This window comes from Mandrillus leucophaeus, unplaced genomic scaffold (genome assembly GCF_000951045.1).
Source record: "Mandrillus leucophaeus isolate KB7577 unplaced genomic scaffold, Mleu.le_1.0 Scaffold388, whole genome shotgun sequence".
NCBI classification, from domain to species: domain Eukaryota; kingdom Metazoa; phylum Chordata; class Mammalia; order Primates; family Cercopithecidae; genus Mandrillus; species Mandrillus leucophaeus.
The window spans coordinates 3,073,221-3,091,991 of record NW_012104120.1 but is presented as its reverse complement, the minus strand read 5'-3'; the positions used below and the strand labels follow the sequence as shown (position 1 = coordinate 3,091,991).

Sequence of the window (18,771 nt, the reverse complement as noted above, 5' to 3'; positions counted from 1 at the left end):
TGAGGCACAGAGCAGGGGAGTAGGTTGCCCAAGGTCTCACAGCTAGTAGCTGGGGTTTGAAGCTATCCTGTGCAGTACTGCCTGTCCTCTGGTCCCCTCCTGTGTGACCTGTCTCTGCATCTACACATGGGACAGAGGGAAGACATGCAGGCTGGCTGCATCCTCCGGAGGCTCCTGGGCTAGCAGGAGGGGAGGAAGGAATAGAGTGTCATGTGATACCATCTGGTGGGCAGGCGGCCTGACCAGGCAGAAGGAGACAGGCAGGGGGCTCATCGCCACCATTATGCCCAAGCGATGTGTTTAGTTCTGAGACTTTACAGGCTGCGTACTCGGCATCCTCACAACACTGGGGCTCAGTGAGGAGGGAGGTGAGGCTCCCTGCTTGGGGCTGCCCACTGTGAAGGCAGCTTCTTGGGAGGCGGGATCTGGGCCAGGCTGCATGTAGGTGGCTGGGTCCTTGGCCATCCCCACCAAGAGGGGGCGAGTGACGGCTGTGGGGCGGGTCACCCCTGTCCTGCAGGAGCCGGCTTGGAGATGCCCCTGGGCTTGTCTTGCTGCTTTCATGGAGCAGAGCGGTCCATGTGGGTGAGGGTGGGCGAGGCCCAGGCTGAGTTGGGTCGGCCCCTACCTGGCTGTGTGGTCATGGGTGGTTTCTTACCCTCTCCCTGCCTCTTCATCTGTGCAGTGAGGAAGAGTCTGCATCATGGGGCTTTTGGGGATTAGCGAGTAAGTTGTGTGGGGTACCTAGAACTTTGCCTCCTGTAGCAGGTGCTCAGTCGGTGGCAGCCACTGTTCCAGGACATTCCAGAGAAAGCACGTCTCAGTGCGGGCTTTTTGTTTTTTCTTCTGTCCCTGCAAGTTCACACACTGTGCTAGCTCTGGGCAGACCCCACTGTGAGGATGCCCATTCTGCTCTTGTTCCACATTCTTGGTTCATTTCTGTGGTTCAGGCTCCAGGGCGAGGGCGCCTCCACTGAGATGCCCTCCAGACTCTCCCCTGAGCCTAGGGTCCCTACAGGGCCAGATGTCTGTCCCATGGTGGGGGCCAGCCTGGGCCATCTGGCATTTGCTTTCAGGGCCCAGAGCACTCGTCTGCGAGGCCCGAGAGGTTCCTGCAGATGAGCAATGATGACTCGGATGCCTACCCCGTGAGTGTTGCTGCTGTCCCCAGGACAGGGGCGCGCCCTATTGTGCCCGCAGGGCTAGGAGTCCAGGGTGTGGGTGCAGCAGACAGCCACCCTGGCCATACGCATCTTGTCCCCACAGGCATTCACCAAGGACTTTGAGGTGAGTCAGCTCTATGACTGCAACTGGATCGTGGTCAACTGCTCCACACCGGCCAACTACTTCCACGTGCTGCGCCGGCAGATCCTGCTGCCTTTCCGCAAGCCGGTGAGTCACCGTCCCAGGGCAGGGGTTACATGCAGGGGCCCTGGCCAGACAGGGCCAGCTGGCAGCTGGGCGTGTGTTTCCCTTCCAGCTGATTATCTTCACACCTAAATCTCTGCTGAGGCACCCAGAGGCCAAGTCCAGCTTTGACCAAATGGTATCCGGTACGTGCCTGGCCTGGGTGTGGGGCAGCCCACACTGGGGCGGTGGCCCATCGCGTGGCTTCTGCTCCTGGGGCTCCTCCATCCTCCCCACTGTCTGTGGCTCTGCTGACCTGCAGCAGCTCCTGGCGTGGTCCCACTAGCAATAGGGTTGGGAGGCTGGCACAGTGGCTGACCTGGGCCAGCTCAGGTCATGTGGGCTGAGTTCATGGCAGAGTCCACTGGGGCCCCGTTAGGCCCTAGCAGGGCTGGTTGAGGCCTGCCAGAGGCCTGCTGAGTTCGCAAGATATTGAGTATCATTCATTCCTTTGTCCATTTTTAAAATTCACAAGCCAAACAGACATTACAGGCCCTGGGGTCCTGGTGTCCCCTCCAGGAGTCTTTGACCTTATTTACCTGGGAGTCAGATCAGATAAAACACCTATAGTTGCAGTTGAGAGGTGACTGTGATCCAGGGAAGGACAGGTGTGAGGCTGGTGGAGCAGAGCTGTCTTGGAAAATGGTCCTGGGCAGTAGGCGGAGGGCCGGGAAGGGCCTCAGCGTGGACAGGGGTTGGATTTTCTCCCACGTCTGTTTGGATGTCCCCTCTGAGCAGGTGGGTGGCTGAAGCGGGCAGTTAGAGCTCTGATGTCGGGACTAGACTACCTGGGCTGCTTGCCCTGTGCTGGCTTCTCTCTTGAGGGCCTGGGATCCATTTGGCCTTTCTGCCCTAGAGTCCTCACCTGAGATGCAGGGATGCAGGGACACTACAGTAGCCTCCTGAGAGGTTTTGCAGTAGGCATGACCTGGGGTCAAGATCATGGGCTCAGGAAGGAGGAATGGATGGGGCTTGGAGGTGAGGGCTCAGCTGCCAGGCTGAAAGAGGAGGAGCATGGAGCAGCCTCCTGGGACGTCTGCTTAGTGATGGGGGACTGCAGTGCTCTGCAGGAGGTGGGCGTAGTTGGGCAGAAGCAAGGTTGGGGCAAAGGATGATGCCATCGTGTCGCCTTCTCTATCTCCTTCAGGGCCCTTCTCATTGTACCCCCACCTCCAGTCACTTTAAACGTGATGCCCCCAGGGCTCAACCCTTGGGTGTCTCCACCCCTCTCCCTGTGACAGCTCAGGGTGTCAGCTGTCCCCTGCTCCATCTTTTAGTTCAAGAGGTGTCCACTGCAGCCACAGGTCCAAACCTGCAGTTAGTCTCAGTGGCTAAGGAGAGCCTGGGGACGCAGGCCTGGTCCTGAGCTGCCCCAGCCCCTCTGGATACCGACATGTCTGCCGTGTCCTATTGGTCACTCAGGGACCAGCTTCCAGCGGGTGATTCCTGAAGATGGGGCTGCAGCACAGGCCCCTGAGCAGGTGCAGCGGCTCATCTTCTGCACGGGAAAGGTGTACTATGACCTGGTGAAGGAGCGGAGCAGCCAGGGCCTGGAGGAGAAGGTGGCCATCACGCGCCTGGAGCAGGTGCGCCTGAGCCCCTTGCACAGTCAACTGATGGGCAAGCTCATGTTGCTGGCCCCGGCTCTGGCCAGTATGCCAGCCAGGCCAGGTGAAGGCTGGTGAGGCCCTGTGCCTCCTGTCGGGGGGTGCTGGGGACACACCGCCCCTCCTCTGGCTATGCTCCTTTGTTCTTCCCTCCCCAGATCTCTCCATTCCCCTTTGACCTGATCAAGCAGGAGGCAGAGAAGTACCCAGGTGCGGAGCTGGCCTGGTGTCAGGAGGAGCACAAGAACATGGGCTACTATGACTACATCAGCCCACGCTTCATGACCATCCTGAGGCGCACGCGGCCCATATGGTACATGATGGGGCTGCTGATTGCCCCTCACCTCGGCCCTGAGGCTCCATCCTGGCTCTGCCTATCCCATGGGCCATGCTACCTGGTACTGGCCTTGCCTTTCTCTGGGCTGCATTTGGAAACCAAGGAGTTGGCCCCATAGTCTGTGTCAGCTCTGTGCACCCTGTCTGTGGTGGGACAGCTTACCCATGAGGGATGGGGCATCATCTGGACTGGCTTTGTGTTTGTTCTGCAGCCAGAACTGAACTAGAGAACCTGCTGCATGTCTCAAAATTCCTGCCTTTGATCTCAGGCCAGTTATGTAGCCCCCTGGAGCCTTAGTCCCTGTATCTCTACAAAGGGCGGTGATAAGATTAGATCTGATGTATGTATTAGCCCTGGCACATGGTGGGTGCTCAATACTGGCATCATGTGTCCCTGGGAAGACGGGAGAGGGTCCTGAGAAACTCCAAGAAGCCAAGTGTGTTTGTCCCCAAAGCCTTTGAGTTGTTGCCTCGTTTGTTGTCCTCATGGGCAAGTGCAGTGACATGGAGGGACAGTTTCTCCCCACTCTTCTGTGGCTGGGTGACTGAGTTTGACCCAGGCTTCGCAGCTCATTGGAAGTGGTGCCAGGGCCCAAAGGCAGGGCCTGTAGCTTCGAGATCAGCCGTTCTCCGATGTGTGCCCCCTGCAGTCCTGGGGTGAAGGTGGGGGTGGGGAGGTGGCTAGGCCCGGTCTTCACCTTATCTTGTCTCTCCTCCAGGTATGTCGGCCGGGACCCAGCAGCTGCACCAGCCACAGGAAACAGGAACACTCACTTGGTGTCACTGAAGAAGTTTCTGGATACTGCCTTCAATCTTCAGGCCTTTGAGGGCAAGACATTTTAGAGCTGGGCAAGACCTGTGTAGGTCTCGCTGTGGGTCGGCTGGGGACCAAGGAGGTGATGGAAAGGGGAGGGGTGGAACTCCTGCCCAGGAGAGGGGCTACGGGGCCCCAGGATAAAACAGACTCACACAGTGACAGGACCAAAGAGCCAGCAGTGCTGGCCTTGGTGTCATGCCAGAATCTACCAGGACTGAGGGAGCCAGAGGAGTCCTATAGGCAGGCTGCTGTGCTGGCGCATCCCCCAGCTGCTCCCATCTTGCTGGAATTTCTTGTGCGGCTTCTCCACCTGTGTCTCAAGACGGATACCCTGAGACCTGTGTCTGTGGCTGCTCCCATCCTGGCAGCCCTGGCTGCTGCTCGCCACACCGTCGCTCATCTGTAGAATCAAAGCGATGTTCTCTTCTGTGCTCTTAGAAGTAGGGAGTTGAGCAGTGACTGCCAGGGGCAGTGAACCTGCGGGGTGATGTGTTTGCGCTCTGTTTTATGGGGCATTCTTGCAAGATGTGTCAGCTTCTGTGTGAAATGCAGCCACAGCTCATGTGTACCAAAGTAGAAAACCAAATCACAGAGAAATAAAAACATGCTTCAGAGAGATTTGCTGTTTTCACTTCATGTTATAAGACTGGGGGAGGGATAGGCGGTTGAGAAGGTAGGGAATGGGGAGAAAGTTAAAAAAAAATGGAGAGAAGAAAATATCCGTCTCCATGGATATTTTTTTGAGACGGAGTTTCGCTCTTGTCGCCCAGTCTGGAGCGGAGTGGCGCGATCTCGGCTCACTGCAACCTCCACCTCCCAGGTTCAAGTGATTCTCCTGCCTCAGCCTCCCGAGTAGCTGGGATTACAGGCGTGTGCCACTATGCCCAGCTAATTTTTTTGTATTATTAATAGAGGCGGGGTTTCAGCATGTTGGCCAGGCTGGTCTCGAACTTCTGTCCTCAAGTGATCCACCTGCCTCAGCCTCCAAAGTGCTGGGATGACAGGTGTGAGCCACTGCGCCAGATTTTCATTTGAGCACCAGGTAGTGTCTGTTGGCTTCTCCACTCTGGCCTTGTGTTGGTTTTGCTTCCCTGTGGAGATACTGGAGAAGCTGCCGCAGGGGAGGGATGTTTTGCTTGGAACAGATCGTTTGTTCATTTATCCCCTTCTCAGAGCACTTCCTCCGTGCTGGACGCTGGGTTCCGGGTGGAAGGCATCCGTCTGCGTGCTGGCTCTTCACATCGGGAGTCCACTGGGGAGACATGTCAGCTGTTTAATTCAATGAGTTACGAGTTACGTTGGAGGTCAATGCAGACGGCTGTGGGTGTCAGGGAAGGATCCCTGGAAGAGCTGGTGTTTGAAGGAAGAGGAAAAGAGATGAACCTCTCTGGAACAGACACAGAAATACCATAGGGCTGGCACGAGCAACCTAAAACAATCAGCGTGAGGTTGGGCGGTGGAGTGTTAAGTTTCATCAGCCTCAAAAATAGCTTGTTGAAAAATTAGCCGGGCATGGTGACGTGTGCCTGTAGTCCCAGCTACTCAGGAGGCTGAGGCAGGAGAATCGCTTGAACCTGGGAGGCGGAGGTTGCTGTGAGCCAAGATCGTGCCACTGCACTCCAGCCTGGGTGACAGAGAGACTCCCGTTTCAAAAAAAAAAGTATGTCTTGTTGAGATACACTTTGATTCCTACCACAGGGGCTTTCAAAGTGACATAAAGTGAAAAGGATTATAGCCCCCATTTATGGTGTCTGCCATGTCTTGGGCCTTCTGCTGGGTGTTTTGCGTGTATAATTAAATGCTGTCTAATCTTCACCATGGCTTTGCATGTTGGGAATATGTCCATTTTATAGATGAGGAAATTGAGGTTCATATAAAGTTATTTGCCCAAGGCCACTTGCTAAAGAAGTGGTGGTTTTGAACTTCACCTCTGTCCATAAGACCACATTGCTTCTCTTGAGAAATGAACTCTTCCCATACCATGCATTCCTGGCCCCATGGAGAACCACTAGTCTGGGCTTTCCCTGCGATTGGCTGAGGCAGCAACTGGTGAGGCACCTGGGCTGTGCAGGAGCCCTTGGGGATCAGATGATGGATGTGGCCTGCCCGAGGTGCATACAGTCCCTTCCTCGGTGTGGGTACAGGAAGGCTGTAGATGGGCTGGGACGCATCTCCTGCAGGAATAGGTACAGTCAGCCAGGCATGGTGGCTCCTAGCTATAGTCCCAGTTGCTCAGGGGACTAATGCAGGAGGATCATTTGAGCCCAGAAGTTTAAGACCCTGTCTCTTTAGGAAAAAAAAAAAAAGGAAAGAGGTGCAACCACCAGATTACCAAATTGGGGAAAACCAACCACATAAAAAAGGACTCCAAACCCTATAAACGTAAGAACTAACTCTGGGAGGCTGGGCGCAGTGGCTCACACCTGTTATCTAGCACTTTGGGAGGCTGAGGCGGGTGGATCACGAGGTCAGGAGATCAAGACCATCCTGGTTAACACGGTGACACCCTGTCTCTACTAAAAATGCAAAAAAAAATTAGCCAGGCGTGGTGGTGGGCGCCTGCAGTCCCAGCTACTTGGGAGGCTGAGACAGGAGAATGGCGTGAACCCAGGAGGCAGAGCTTGCAGTGAGCCGAGATAGCACCACTGCATTCCAGCCTGGGTGACAGAGCGAGACGCCGTCTCAAAAAAAAAAAAAAAACAAACAAAAAAAAAAAAAAAAAAAAACCCTAACCCTGGGAAATAAAACAAGCTCACAGAACAAGCAGAAGGCTTTAAATGAACTGCAGTAACTTCAGAGGGCTAGGAGAATATTGCCGCTCTGAAACAACAACAGACTATTAAAACAGACTATTTTTAAAATAATTGGACATCAAGAAAGTATGAAATTTTGCCAAAATTAAAACCTCAATAGATAGGCTGAATAGCAGAACAGACACAGCTGAAATACAAAATAAGTTTGAAGACAAACCCAAAGAATTCTCCAAAGAAAGTAGAACAAAGAACAAAGATATGTATTTTAAAATTCTTTAAAGAAACATGGAGAACATAGGAGTTCCACAGTGCTGATGCTGCATCTAACAGGAATCCCAGGAGGAGAAGACACGGGGGATCTTTGTGATGGAGCATCTGTCTCTTGACTGTATCAATGTCATTGTGTCCTGGTTGTGATTATCCTAGAGTGTTGTAAGATGTTATTATTGGAAAAAAATGGGTAAATGCTAGGCCCTCTGTGATGTAGTTCTTACGACAGCATGCAAATTTACAGTGATATCAGATACAAAAGTTTAATTAAAAAATGAGTTTTCTGCTCCCTGTTGAGTTGTAAGCGTTCCTTATACACTCTGGAAACAAGTCCTTTACCACATGTATTTTGCAAATATTGTCAGTCTATGGCTTGCATTTTAAATTTCTCTAAGGGTGAAAGATTTTTATTTTCATGAAGTTCAATTTATCATTTTTAATTGTTTGTGTTTGTCTCTTTGGGCTGCTATAACATAATGCCATAAACTGGGCGGCTTGTAATATTTCTCACAGTTCTGCAGGCTATGAAATCTAAGATCAAGGTACTGGCAGATCTGGTGTCTGGTAAGGGCCTGGTCTCCTCAGAGATAGTGCCTTTTTGCTATGCCCTCCATGGTAGAAGGGGCAAACAAGCCTACTCCTGGACCTCTCTTTTAAAAATTTTTAAAATTAATTTAATTTTTGAAATTTCAATAGGTTTTTGGGGAACAGGCGGTGTGTGGTTACATGAATTTTAGTGGTTGATTTCTGAGATTTTCGTGCACCCATCACCTGAGCAGTGTACACTGTACCCAATGTATAGTCATTTATCCCTCACCCCCTTCCTACCCTTTCCCTTGAGTCCTCAGAGTTCATTGTATCATTCTTTGTTTTCTTTTTTTTCTCACTCACTCTGTTGCGCAGGCTGGAGTGTAGTGGTGCAATCTCAGCTCACTGCAGCCTCCGCCTCCCAGGTTCCAGTGATTCTCCTGCCTCAGCCTCCTGAGTAGCTGGGATTACAGGTGCATACCACCTTACAAAATAATGTTTGTATTTTTAGTAGAGATGGGGTTTCACCATGTTGTCCTGGCTAGTCTTGAACTCCTGATCTCAAATGATCTACCCGCTTTGGCCTCCCAAAGTGCTGGGATTACAGGTGTGAGCCACTATGCCCAGTTCCATTGTATCATTCTTATGCCTTTGCGTCCTCATAGCTTAGCTTCCCCTTATGAGTGAGAACATACAATGTTTGGTTTTCCATTCCTGAGTTACTTCACTTAGAATAATGGTCTCCAATTCCATCCAGGTTACTGCAAATGCCATTATTTCATTCCTTTCTATGGATGAGTAGTATTCCATGGTGTGTCTGTGTGTGTCTGTGTGTGTGTGTGTGTGTGTGTGTATAAAAACATTTTCTTTATCCACTCATTGATTGATGGGCATTTGGGCTGGTTCCATATTATTGCAATTGCAAGTTGTGCTGCTATAAACATGCATGTGCAATTATCTATTTCGTATAATCACTTCTTTTCCTCTGGGTGGATACCCAGGAGTGGGATTGCTGGATCAAACAGTAGCTCTACTTGTAGTTCTGTAAGGAATCACCACACTGTTTTCCATAGTGGTTGTACTAGTTTACATTCCCACCAACAGTGTAAAAGTGTTTCCTTTTCACCACATCCATACCAACACCTATTTTTTTTTTTTTTTCGAATATGGCCATTCTTGCCGGAGTGAGGTAATATTGCATTATGGTTTTGATTTGCATTTCCTGATCATTAGTGATGTTGAGCATTTTTTCATGTTTGTTGGCCATTTGTATATCTTCTTTTGAAAATTGTCTATTCATGTCCTTCTCCCACTTTTTGATGGGATTGTTTGTTTTTATTCTTGCTGATTTGTTTGAGTTCCTTGTAGATTCTGGATATTAGTCCTTTGTCAAATGTATAGATTGTGAAGATTTTCTCCCATTCTGTGGGTTGTCTGTTTGCTGATTATTTCTTTTGCTGTGCAGAAGCTTTTTAGTTTAATTCTCATGTATTTATCTTTGTTTTGTTGCATTTGCTTGTGGGTTCTTAATCATGAAGTCTTTGCCTAAGTCAATTTCTAGAAGGGTTTTTCCAATGCTATTTTCTAGAGTTTTTATGATTTCAGTTCTTAGATTTAAGTCTTTGATCCATCGTGAGTTGATTTTTGTATAAGGTGAGAGATGAGGATCCAGTTTCATTCTTCTACATGTGACTTGCCAAATATCCCAACACCATTTGTTGATTAGGGTGTCCTTTCCCCACTTTGTTTTTGTTTGCTTTGTTGAAGATCAGTTGACCGTAAGTATTTGATTTTACTTTTGGATCCTCTATTCTGTTCCTTTGGTCCATATGCGTGTTTTTGTTGTTGTTGTTGTTGTTGTTTTGTTTTTTTGAGACAAGGTCTTACTCTGTCACCCAGGCTGGAGTGCAGTGGCACCATCTAGGCTCACTGCAACCTCCGCCTCCTGAGTTCAGGCAATTCTCATGTCCCAGCCCCTCAAGTAACTGGGATTACAGCTGTGTGCCCGGCTAATTTTTGTATTTTTAGTAGAGACAGGGTTTCACCATGTTGGCCAGACTGGTCTTAAACTCCTGGCCTCAAGTGATCCACCCACCTCAGCCTCTCAAAGTGCTGGGATTATAGATGTGAGCCACCGCACATAGCCTATATGCCTGTTTTTATACAAGTACCATGCTGTTTTGGCGACTACAGTCTTATGGCATAATTTGAAGTCGGATAATGTCATGCCTCCAGATTTGTTCTTTTTGCTTAGTCTTGCTTTAGCTATGTGGGCTCTTTTTTGGTTCCATTCAGGTTAATTTTGGGATTTTTTTTTCTTGTTCTGTGAAGACCTAGACCTTTCTTATAAGGACTAATCCTATTCATGAGATCTCTACCTTCATGATCTAATCACATTCCAAAGGTCCCATTTCTTCATACTGTCAGCTTGGGGGTCAGTATTCCAACATATGAATTTGGTGAACACAGATATTCTAGCCATCATAGTGTCCTAACTAAAAAAAAAAATTTTAAACCTAATGTTAAGATTTTCTCTTGTATTTCCTTCCATATATTTAATAGTTTTAACTTTAGGTATATAAACATACATTTTGAGTTATTTTGTATATGGTGTGAGGCGAGGGTCCAGATTTATTATTTTCTGAATGATACTCAATTGACCTTGTACCATTTGTTTAAAAGACTATCCATTACTCATGGAATTAACTTGGCACCTTTGTGTACATAATATATAGTCAATTACATAGCATAAAAATGAGAAAATATGTGCAAGACCTGCACACTGAAAGTATAAAATATCACTGAGACAATTAAAGAAACTCTAGTAAAGGGAGTTATACCATGTTCATAGATTAGAAGATTTAATGCTGTTAAGAATCAGTCCTTCCCAAACTGATCTATAGATTTGACACGACCCCCATTTAAATTACATCAAACTGTTTTATAGAAATTGAGAAGTTGATTCTAAAATCTATATGTAAATATTTAGCTAAAACAACTTTGAAACGGAAGAACACAGAAGACTTTCATTACCTAATTTCACAATTTATTATAAAACTACCATAAAAGCCTGATGGGATTTTGATTTGTATTGTGTATATATCAATTTCAGGAGAAATGATACTTTACAATCCAGCAATATGTTCTATACCTGCATTTATCCATATCTTTTAAAATTCTACTCAACAACATTTTACAGTTTTAAGTATATAGGAATAACACATATTTAGCTAAATTTATCTGTAAACATTTTAGTTTTTAAGCCACCATCAATGGTATTTTTAAAATTTCAATGTCTAATTATTAATTGTTAGTATATTAAAATGCAATTGATTTTTATATACTGAGAACATGCTTACTAGTTCTAATGGCTTATTAAAAATAGATTCCCTTGGATTTTCTACAAAGATAATCATATAATATGCAAATAGAGTTTTATATCTTCATTTGAAATCTTTATGTGTTCTGCCTATATTATTATTTTTACCTTACTGCCCTGGCTAGGATCTTCTGTAATGTGTTGAATAGAAGTTGTAAAAAGTTGCCTTTCTTAGAGAAAAGCATTTAGTCTTTCATTATTAAGTATGATGTTAACCAAAGTTTTTTCTTGGATGCTGTTTATCAGGTTAAGCAAAATTTTTCTATTCCTGTTTGCTGAGAGTTTTTATAAGGAATGGATGTAGGATTTTGATAAATTTGTTTCTTGTCTATTGCAATGATCATATAGTTTTTCTTTTTAGTCTTTTAATATGGTGGATTACATTGATTGACTTTTGAATATTAAATGTATTTTCCATTCCTGGGATAAACAACATGATCATAACATGTTACTTATTTTATATATCGACAGATTTGGTTTGCTAAAATTTTGATTAGGACATTTACATCTATATTTATGAGAGACATTGTTCTGTAGTTTTTTTCTTATAATGTCTTTGTCAAATTTTGATATCTTTTGGGAAGTGTTCCATCATCTCTTGTTTTCTGGAAGAGATTATATAGACATGGCATAATTCTTCTTTAAACATTTGGTAGAATTAACCAGTGAAGCCACTTAGGCCTGGAGTTTTCTTTGTGGAAGGGTTTTAAATCGTAAATTCAATTAAAAAATAAATTTAGGGCTATTTGTATTATCTGTCTTCTCTTGAGTGAGTTTTTGCACCTGTTATGGGCTTGATTGTGTTCCCTAAATTCACATGCCGAAGTCCTCACTCCCAGTATCTCAGAATGTGGCTGTATTTAGAGATATGACCTATAAAGGGATAATTCAATTAAAATGAGGTCATTTGCATGGGCCTGAATCCAAAATGACTAGCATTCTTAGAAGAAGAGAAGATTAGGACACAGACATACACAGAGGAAAGACCATGTGAATGTGAAGACACAGAGAGAAGATAGCCATCTACAGACCAAGAAGAGAGGCTCAGAAGAAGGCAACCTTGCTGACACCTTGATCTCAGTCTTCTAGTCTTCAGAATTGTGAGAAATTGTGAGGAATTATGTGATACTTTGTTATGGCAGTCCTAGTAAACTAATACAGAGTCTTTCAAAAAAATTTTTCCATTTCAGTAAGTTGTTGAATTCATTAGCATAGAATTGTTCCTGCTATTGCCTTATTATTCTTTCAATGTCTGTAGGCTCTGTAGTAATGGCTATTCTTTCATTTCTGCTTTTGGCAATTTGTGTCTTCTCTCTTTTTTTCTGACAAGTCTGACTAATATTTATCTTTTTTTTTTTTTGGCTCTTTTCAAAGAACCTACTTTGGGTCTTATTGATTTTCTCGATTTGTTTCATTTTCTATGTTACTGACTTCTGCCCTCATCTTTATTACTTTCTTCTGCTTATTTTAGAGTTCATTTGCTCTTACTTTGCTTTTCTTCTCATAAGAGTAGTCATACACCATCAATTTCTCCCTACTTTTGGTTGATCTACAGTGCCTCAAACAGTTGTTCTTTTTACATTTTGTCCAGATTTTTGTAAATGTTATCAGCAGGAGGGTTAATCTGATATGAATTCCTCTTTCATTACCAGAAGCTGTTCCCTAGAACCACCATCTTTGAAGGAAGATTTGGCAATATGTATTAAAAATTTAAATACCTCCATTTCTTGGTTTCTATCCTAGACATATTCTTATACATGTGTATACAGAAATGAGTACAAAGATTTTTCATTTCAGCATTATTCAAAATAGTGAATTAATAAATCCCTAAATGTTCCATAGCAAGGATTGGCAAAAGTTTTCTGTAAATAGCTAGATTGTAAGTAATTTAGGCTTTGTAGGCCATATGATTTCTATAGCAATGTCTTAGTCTATTCAGGCTGTTGTAACAAAAGACTATGGTCTGGGTGGCTTATAAACAACAGAAATTTATTTCTCACAGTTCTGGAGGCTGGGAAGTTCAAGATCAAGATGTTGGCAAAATTCAATGTCTTGTTAGTGCCTGCTTCCTGGTTCATAGATAGCAATCTTCTTACTGTGTCCTCACATGGTAGATGGGGTGAGAGAGCTCTTTGAGGTCCCTTTATAAGGTCATTAATCTCATTTATTAAGGCTCCACCTTCATGGCCTAATCAGTTCCCACAAACCCTACCTTCAAATACCATCACATTGGGAATTAGGTTTCAGCATATTTAGTGGACACAAACATTCATTCTATAGCAAGCAGCAACTCAACTCCATTGAGGTAATGTATAGATAATATGTACATGAATATATATGTCTGTGTTCCAATAAAACTTTACCTGGGGACTCTGAAATTTGAATTTCACATAATTTTCATGTATCATGAAACATCCTTTATAAAAATTTTTTAACCACTTGAAGATATAAAAATTATCCTTAGATTGCAGATCATATAAAAATAGGTGGTGGCCAGATTTGATCTATTGTTCATAGTTTGCCAACCCCTAATGTATAGATTTTATTTAACTTTATACACAAGTAAGTGATATTTTTCTTAGATTCACAAGAACTTGCAAACATAGTACCGAGTACCTTTTAGCCAGTCTCCCTGAGTGGGTATGTTTTATATAATTACATTGCAACAGTACAATATGTGCATAGTTTTATGCCCTTTTTTTTTTTTTTTTTTTTTTTTGGAGACAGCCTCACTCTCTGTCACCCAGGCTAGAGTGCAGTGGCACAATCTTGGCTCACTGAAACCTCTGTTCGTGGGTTCAAGCAATTCTCATGCCTCAGCCTCTCCAGTAGCTGGGATTACAGGTGTGTGGCACCAGGCCCGACTAATTTTTTTTTTTTTTGAGACACAGTTTCACTCTGTTGCCCAGCCTGGAGTGCAGTTGGATTATCTCAGCTCACTGCAATCTCTGTCTCCTGGGTTCCAGCGATTCTCGTGCCTCAGCCTCCTGAGTAGCTGGGATCACAAACACCTGACACCATGCCTGGCTGATTTTTGTATTATTAGTAGAGATGGGATTTCACCATGTTGGCTAGACTGGTCTCGAACTCCTAACCTCAAGTGATATGCCCACCTTGGCCTCCCAAAGTGCTGGGATTACAGAGGTGAGCCACTGCACCGGGCCACATTTTTGTATTTTTTGTAGAGACAGGGTTTCTCCATATTGGCCAGGCTGGATTTTAACTCCTGGCCTCAAGTGATCTGCCTGACTGAGCCTCCCAAAGTGCTGGATTATAGGCATGAACCATCACGCCCAACCAATGCCATTTTATTACATATGTAGACTTGTGTAACTACCGCTGCATTCAAGATACAACACCATCTAGCACCACAAAGATCTCCCTCGTACTGCCTATGTATAGTTACAGCTTCTCTGCCACTGTTCCTAACTTCTAGCAACCATTAATCTCTTTTCCATCTCTATAATTTTGTCATTTAAAGAATATTATATATGTTGGGCGTGGTGGTGGCATGCACCTGTAATCCCAGCTACTAGGGAGGCTGAAACAGAAGAATCCTTTGAGCTCAGGAGTTTGAGGCTGTAGTGAGCTATGATTGTGACACTGCACTCCAGCCTGGGTGACAGAGCAAGGCTTTGTCTTGGAGAAAAAAAAAGTCATATAAATGGAATCACACAATATGTTACCGGTTGAGATTGAGCTTTTTTCATTCAGCAAAATGCTGTGAGATCCCTCCAAAAAGTACCTGCTTTGTGATCAATATGAAAGCTAGGCAGCGCTAAGTTGAACACTCTGATTGCATTGACATGCTTTTTGGTTTTAAATTGGAGTTGCTGGTTAAGTTGTTGCTCAAGGAGCAACTGTGTCTATGAAGCTTGTAGACAAACAGTGTAGAATGTGGATCTGAAATATCCCATGGCTTGAATGCCACTTCAGTTTGCCGATCTTCCTCCCAACTGCTGAACTGGATTTCCTCATGTAGACATTTCTAGCCCAAAGGTCCTGAGGTGCTGGGGAGTGAGCAATGCTGAGAAGCCAGCAGAAAGGGGACTCCAGTTGGCAGCATTGTCTTTCTTCCTTCCCTGTGAGCCCCATGCAGCAGCCAGTGGGCCCCTGTTGCTGGTTCCCCAGGGTGAGGCCAACTGGAGGACCACAACCGCCACCCATGTGGCGGAGGGTCAGAGATCTCTGCTTGGCAGAGCTGAGTCCATCAAGCTCCCTGTCTGCACCGTCTCTGTTGGCTAGTCTCAGCACTGGGACCATGGTTGGGAGGGGACAGTGACCACACTTGCTGTCTACTGTGGTAATTAAGGTAAAGATGGGAATCAAATGGGGATGTATTTGATCCTGATATAATGCTTACGGTTCTTTCTAATTCTTAAATAATATTATGAAATATTTAAAATATACAGAAAAGGAGGCCGGGCACGGTGGCTCACACCTGTAATCCTAGCACTTTGGGAGGCGAAGACAGGCAGATCATCTGAGGTCAGGAGTTTGAGACCAGTCTGGCTAACATGGTGAAACCCCGTCTCTATGAAAAATACAAAAATTAGCCAGGCGTGGTGGTGCATGCCTGTAGTCACAGCTACTTGGGAGGCTGAGGCAGGAGAATTGCTTGAACTCGGGAGGTGGTGGTTGCAGTGAGCCAAGTGAGACTCTGTCTCAAAAAAATAAAATAAAATATACAGAAAAGTGAAGAGGATATGAGAATAGATACCAGTATATCCATCAAGCACTCATCTTGATGAAATTCTGTCTTGCTCTACATGCTTTCCATATTTTTACAACAATGAAGAATAACAAATACAGTGGAAGCTCTTTGTTACTTTTCTTTTTCATCTTGGGTTTTAGCAGTTGTTTATAAATTCTAGAATCTGAGCCTTGAGAGTAACATGTGGTACAGGTATCATTTTCCAAACTGTAGGTTATCTTTCCATTTATCCCATCTTTTGTTGAATAAAAGTTTTAATTTTCTTTTTTCTTTTTTTTTTTTTTTTTGAGAAGGAGTTTTGCTTTGTTGCCCAGGCTAGAGTGCAATGGCGCCATCTCCACTCACTGCAACCTCCACCTCCTGGGTTCAAGCCTGCCTCCACCTCCCGAGTAGCTGGGATTACAGGCACGCACCACCACGCCCAACTCATTTTTGTGTTTTTAGGAGAGATGGGGTTTCTCCATGTTGGCCATGCTGGTCTCGAACTCCTGACCTCATGATCCACCCACCTTGGCCTCCCAAAGTGCTGGGATTACAGGTGTCAGCCACCACACCCAGCTTAATTTTCTTATAATCCAAATTATCATCTGCTGGTTTGGAAGCAATACATATTAATATTTATTTTAGTATCCATTCTTCTTAATAATTCTTTTGTATGCATGATTTTATTTAGAAATCTGTTATTTAGTATTTCTAACTTCTTTAACAAAGGAACTTGTTGAATGACTCCCATTTTAGTCTTCTTATCTAAAAATAATATTGTTAAACACAGAAATTATATTATTTTAATATGACTATATTATTATTATTATTTTTTGAGATAGACAGGATCATACACTGGCATGATCTCCGCTCACTGCAGCCTTGACCTCCCTTGGTTCAAGCGATCCTCCCACCTTATCCTCTCCAGTAGCTGGGACTACAGATGCAAGCCACCATGTCCTGCTAATTTTTCTACTTTTTGTACAAAAAGTGCAAGAAGAGATGGGGTTTTGCCATGTTGCCGAGGCTTGTCTTTAACTCCTGGGCTCAAGCAGTCTTCCTGACTCGGCCTCCCAAAATGCTGGTATTATAGGTGTGAGCCACTGTGCCCAGCTTTTTTTTTTTTTTTTTTTTTTTTTTTTTTTTTTTTTTTTTAGTAGAGACGGGGTTTCACCGTGTTAGCCAGGATGGTCTCGATTTCCTGACCTCATGATCCACCCGTCTCGGCCTCCCAAAGTGCTGGGATTACAGGCTTGAGCCACCGTGCCCGGCCATATTTTTTTATTGTTAATTAAATTTAATGATGTTTTGTTCATCCTTGTGCTTAGCATTGTATTTTGAATCCCACAGTTTCCCTCATGTTTTGTTTTACTTTGGACTGAAATACAACTTTGTAATTGATCTTTTTTTTTTCTTTTAGAGACAGAGTCTCACTCTGTTGCCCAGACTGGAGTGCAGTCGTATGATTATAGCTCACTGCAGCCTCGAACTCCTGGGCTCAAGTGATCCTCCTGCCTCAGCCTCCGGAGTAGCTGGGACTACAAGGCACCTGTTACTACACCCGTCTACCTTTAAAATTATTTTTGTAGAGATGGGGTTTTGTTATGTTGCTGAGGCTGGTCTCAGACTCCTGGCCTCAAACAATCTACCCATCTTGTGATCATGTTTTTTATTTTCTGATTCTTTGACATCTCTGGTCATTGCTAACCCTGGAGGGACTGCCACTCCCAGGGCCAAACAATTTTTGGAGTTAGTAAACAACTCCCCTGAGAATAGGCTTTCTGTATGCAAACCAACCAATGAAGAGCCCATTCCCCAATCACAGGCCCTAATCACCCCAGGGCCCAGTACCAGATAATTAAGGACAGCCCCTTCTCATTCCCCATGAGGATTAAAAGCTTGCTGAAACCAATCAAACCAACCAGTCCTAAGCCTGCTTCCCCTCCTTTGTCCTTTTCTTCCCAAAGAAACTGTAATAAAAAGGCTCTTACCCACATTTTCTCCTCACTCCCTCTGTCCCTGACCCACCATGCAATGCGTATCTCCTGTTTCTAGCTACCTGTCAGTAAAACAAACTTCTTTCTTCATGACAGCCGTTTCTGTGTTTGTGTGTCTTACCACACCTGATTAAAGCAAAACCCAGTGGCCTTTTTTTTTGGCTCTGTCACCCAGGCTGGAGTCCAGTGGCCGGATCTCAGCTCACTGTAAGCTCCGCCTCCTGGGTTTACGCCATTCTCCTGCCTCAGCCTCCCGAGTAGCTGGGACTACAGGCGCCCGCCACCTCGCCCGGCTAGTTTTTTGTACTTTTTAGTAGAGACGGGGTTTCACCGTGTTAGCCAGGATGGCCTCAATCTTCTGACCTCGTGATCCGCCCGTCTGGGCCTCCCGAAGTGCTGGGATTACAGGCTTGAGCCACCGCGCCCGGCCCCCAGTGGCCCTTAAAATAAGCCATGCCTTTAGTGAGAATCTATAGGTGGTAAGCCCTCTTAGTCTTTTAGTTATAAAAACTATTTTATTACTCCTCATAAATGATAGTTATCTGGCATAAAATTCTAAGTTGACAGTTTTGTTTTTTTTTTTTTAACCCTCAGTCCTTTGAAAATTGTTCTTCCATTGTCTTGGCTCTCATTTTGCTGATGAAAAGTCTTCCATCAGTTTAGTTGTTGTACTCTTAGCAATTTGTATTTCCTTTCTGGTAGGTTTAACGTTTTCATTTCATTTCTTTTTTTTTTTTTTTTTTTTTGAGATGGAGTCTTGCTCTGTTGCCCAGGCTGGAGTGCAGTGGTGTGATCTCAGCTCACTGCAAACTCCACCTCCTGGAGTGGCTCTTCTCGTGCCTCAGCCTCCCCAGTAGCTGGGACTACAGGCACCTGCCACCATGTCTGGCTAATTTTTGTATTTTTAGTAGAGATGAGGTTTCACCATGTTGGCCAGGCTGGTCTGGAACTCCTGACCTCAAGTCATCAACCCACTTGACC

General features: G+C 45.1%; 1 protein-coding gene across 4 annotated transcripts in view; it reads left to right on the top strand.

Annotated features, from left to right (window-relative positions):
* Positions 1–4,785, top strand: part of OGDHL (oxoglutarate dehydrogenase-like) — a 34,624-nt gene extending 29,839 nt beyond the window's left edge. For 2 of the 4 annotated variants that reach the window (XM_011990963.1, XM_011990965.1), the window contains 6 exons: positions 1,077–1,148; positions 1,267–1,392; positions 1,481–1,553; positions 2,830–2,993; positions 3,173–3,327; positions 4,070–4,785. In XM_011990963.1, the coding sequence (XP_011846353.1) occupies positions 1,077–1,148; positions 1,267–1,392; positions 1,481–1,553; positions 2,830–2,993; positions 3,173–3,327; positions 4,070–4,193 (714 nt within the window). In that variant the 3' untranslated portion in view covers positions 4,194–4,785. Of the gene's footprint in view, positions 1–1,076; positions 1,164–1,266; positions 1,393–1,480; positions 1,554–2,829; positions 2,994–3,172; positions 3,328–4,069 lie in introns of all 4 variants that reach the window. The other 2 variants (XM_011990964.1, XM_011990962.1) reach the window with 2 other exon arrangements.
* Positions 4,786–18,771: the final 13,986 nt, after the last annotated feature.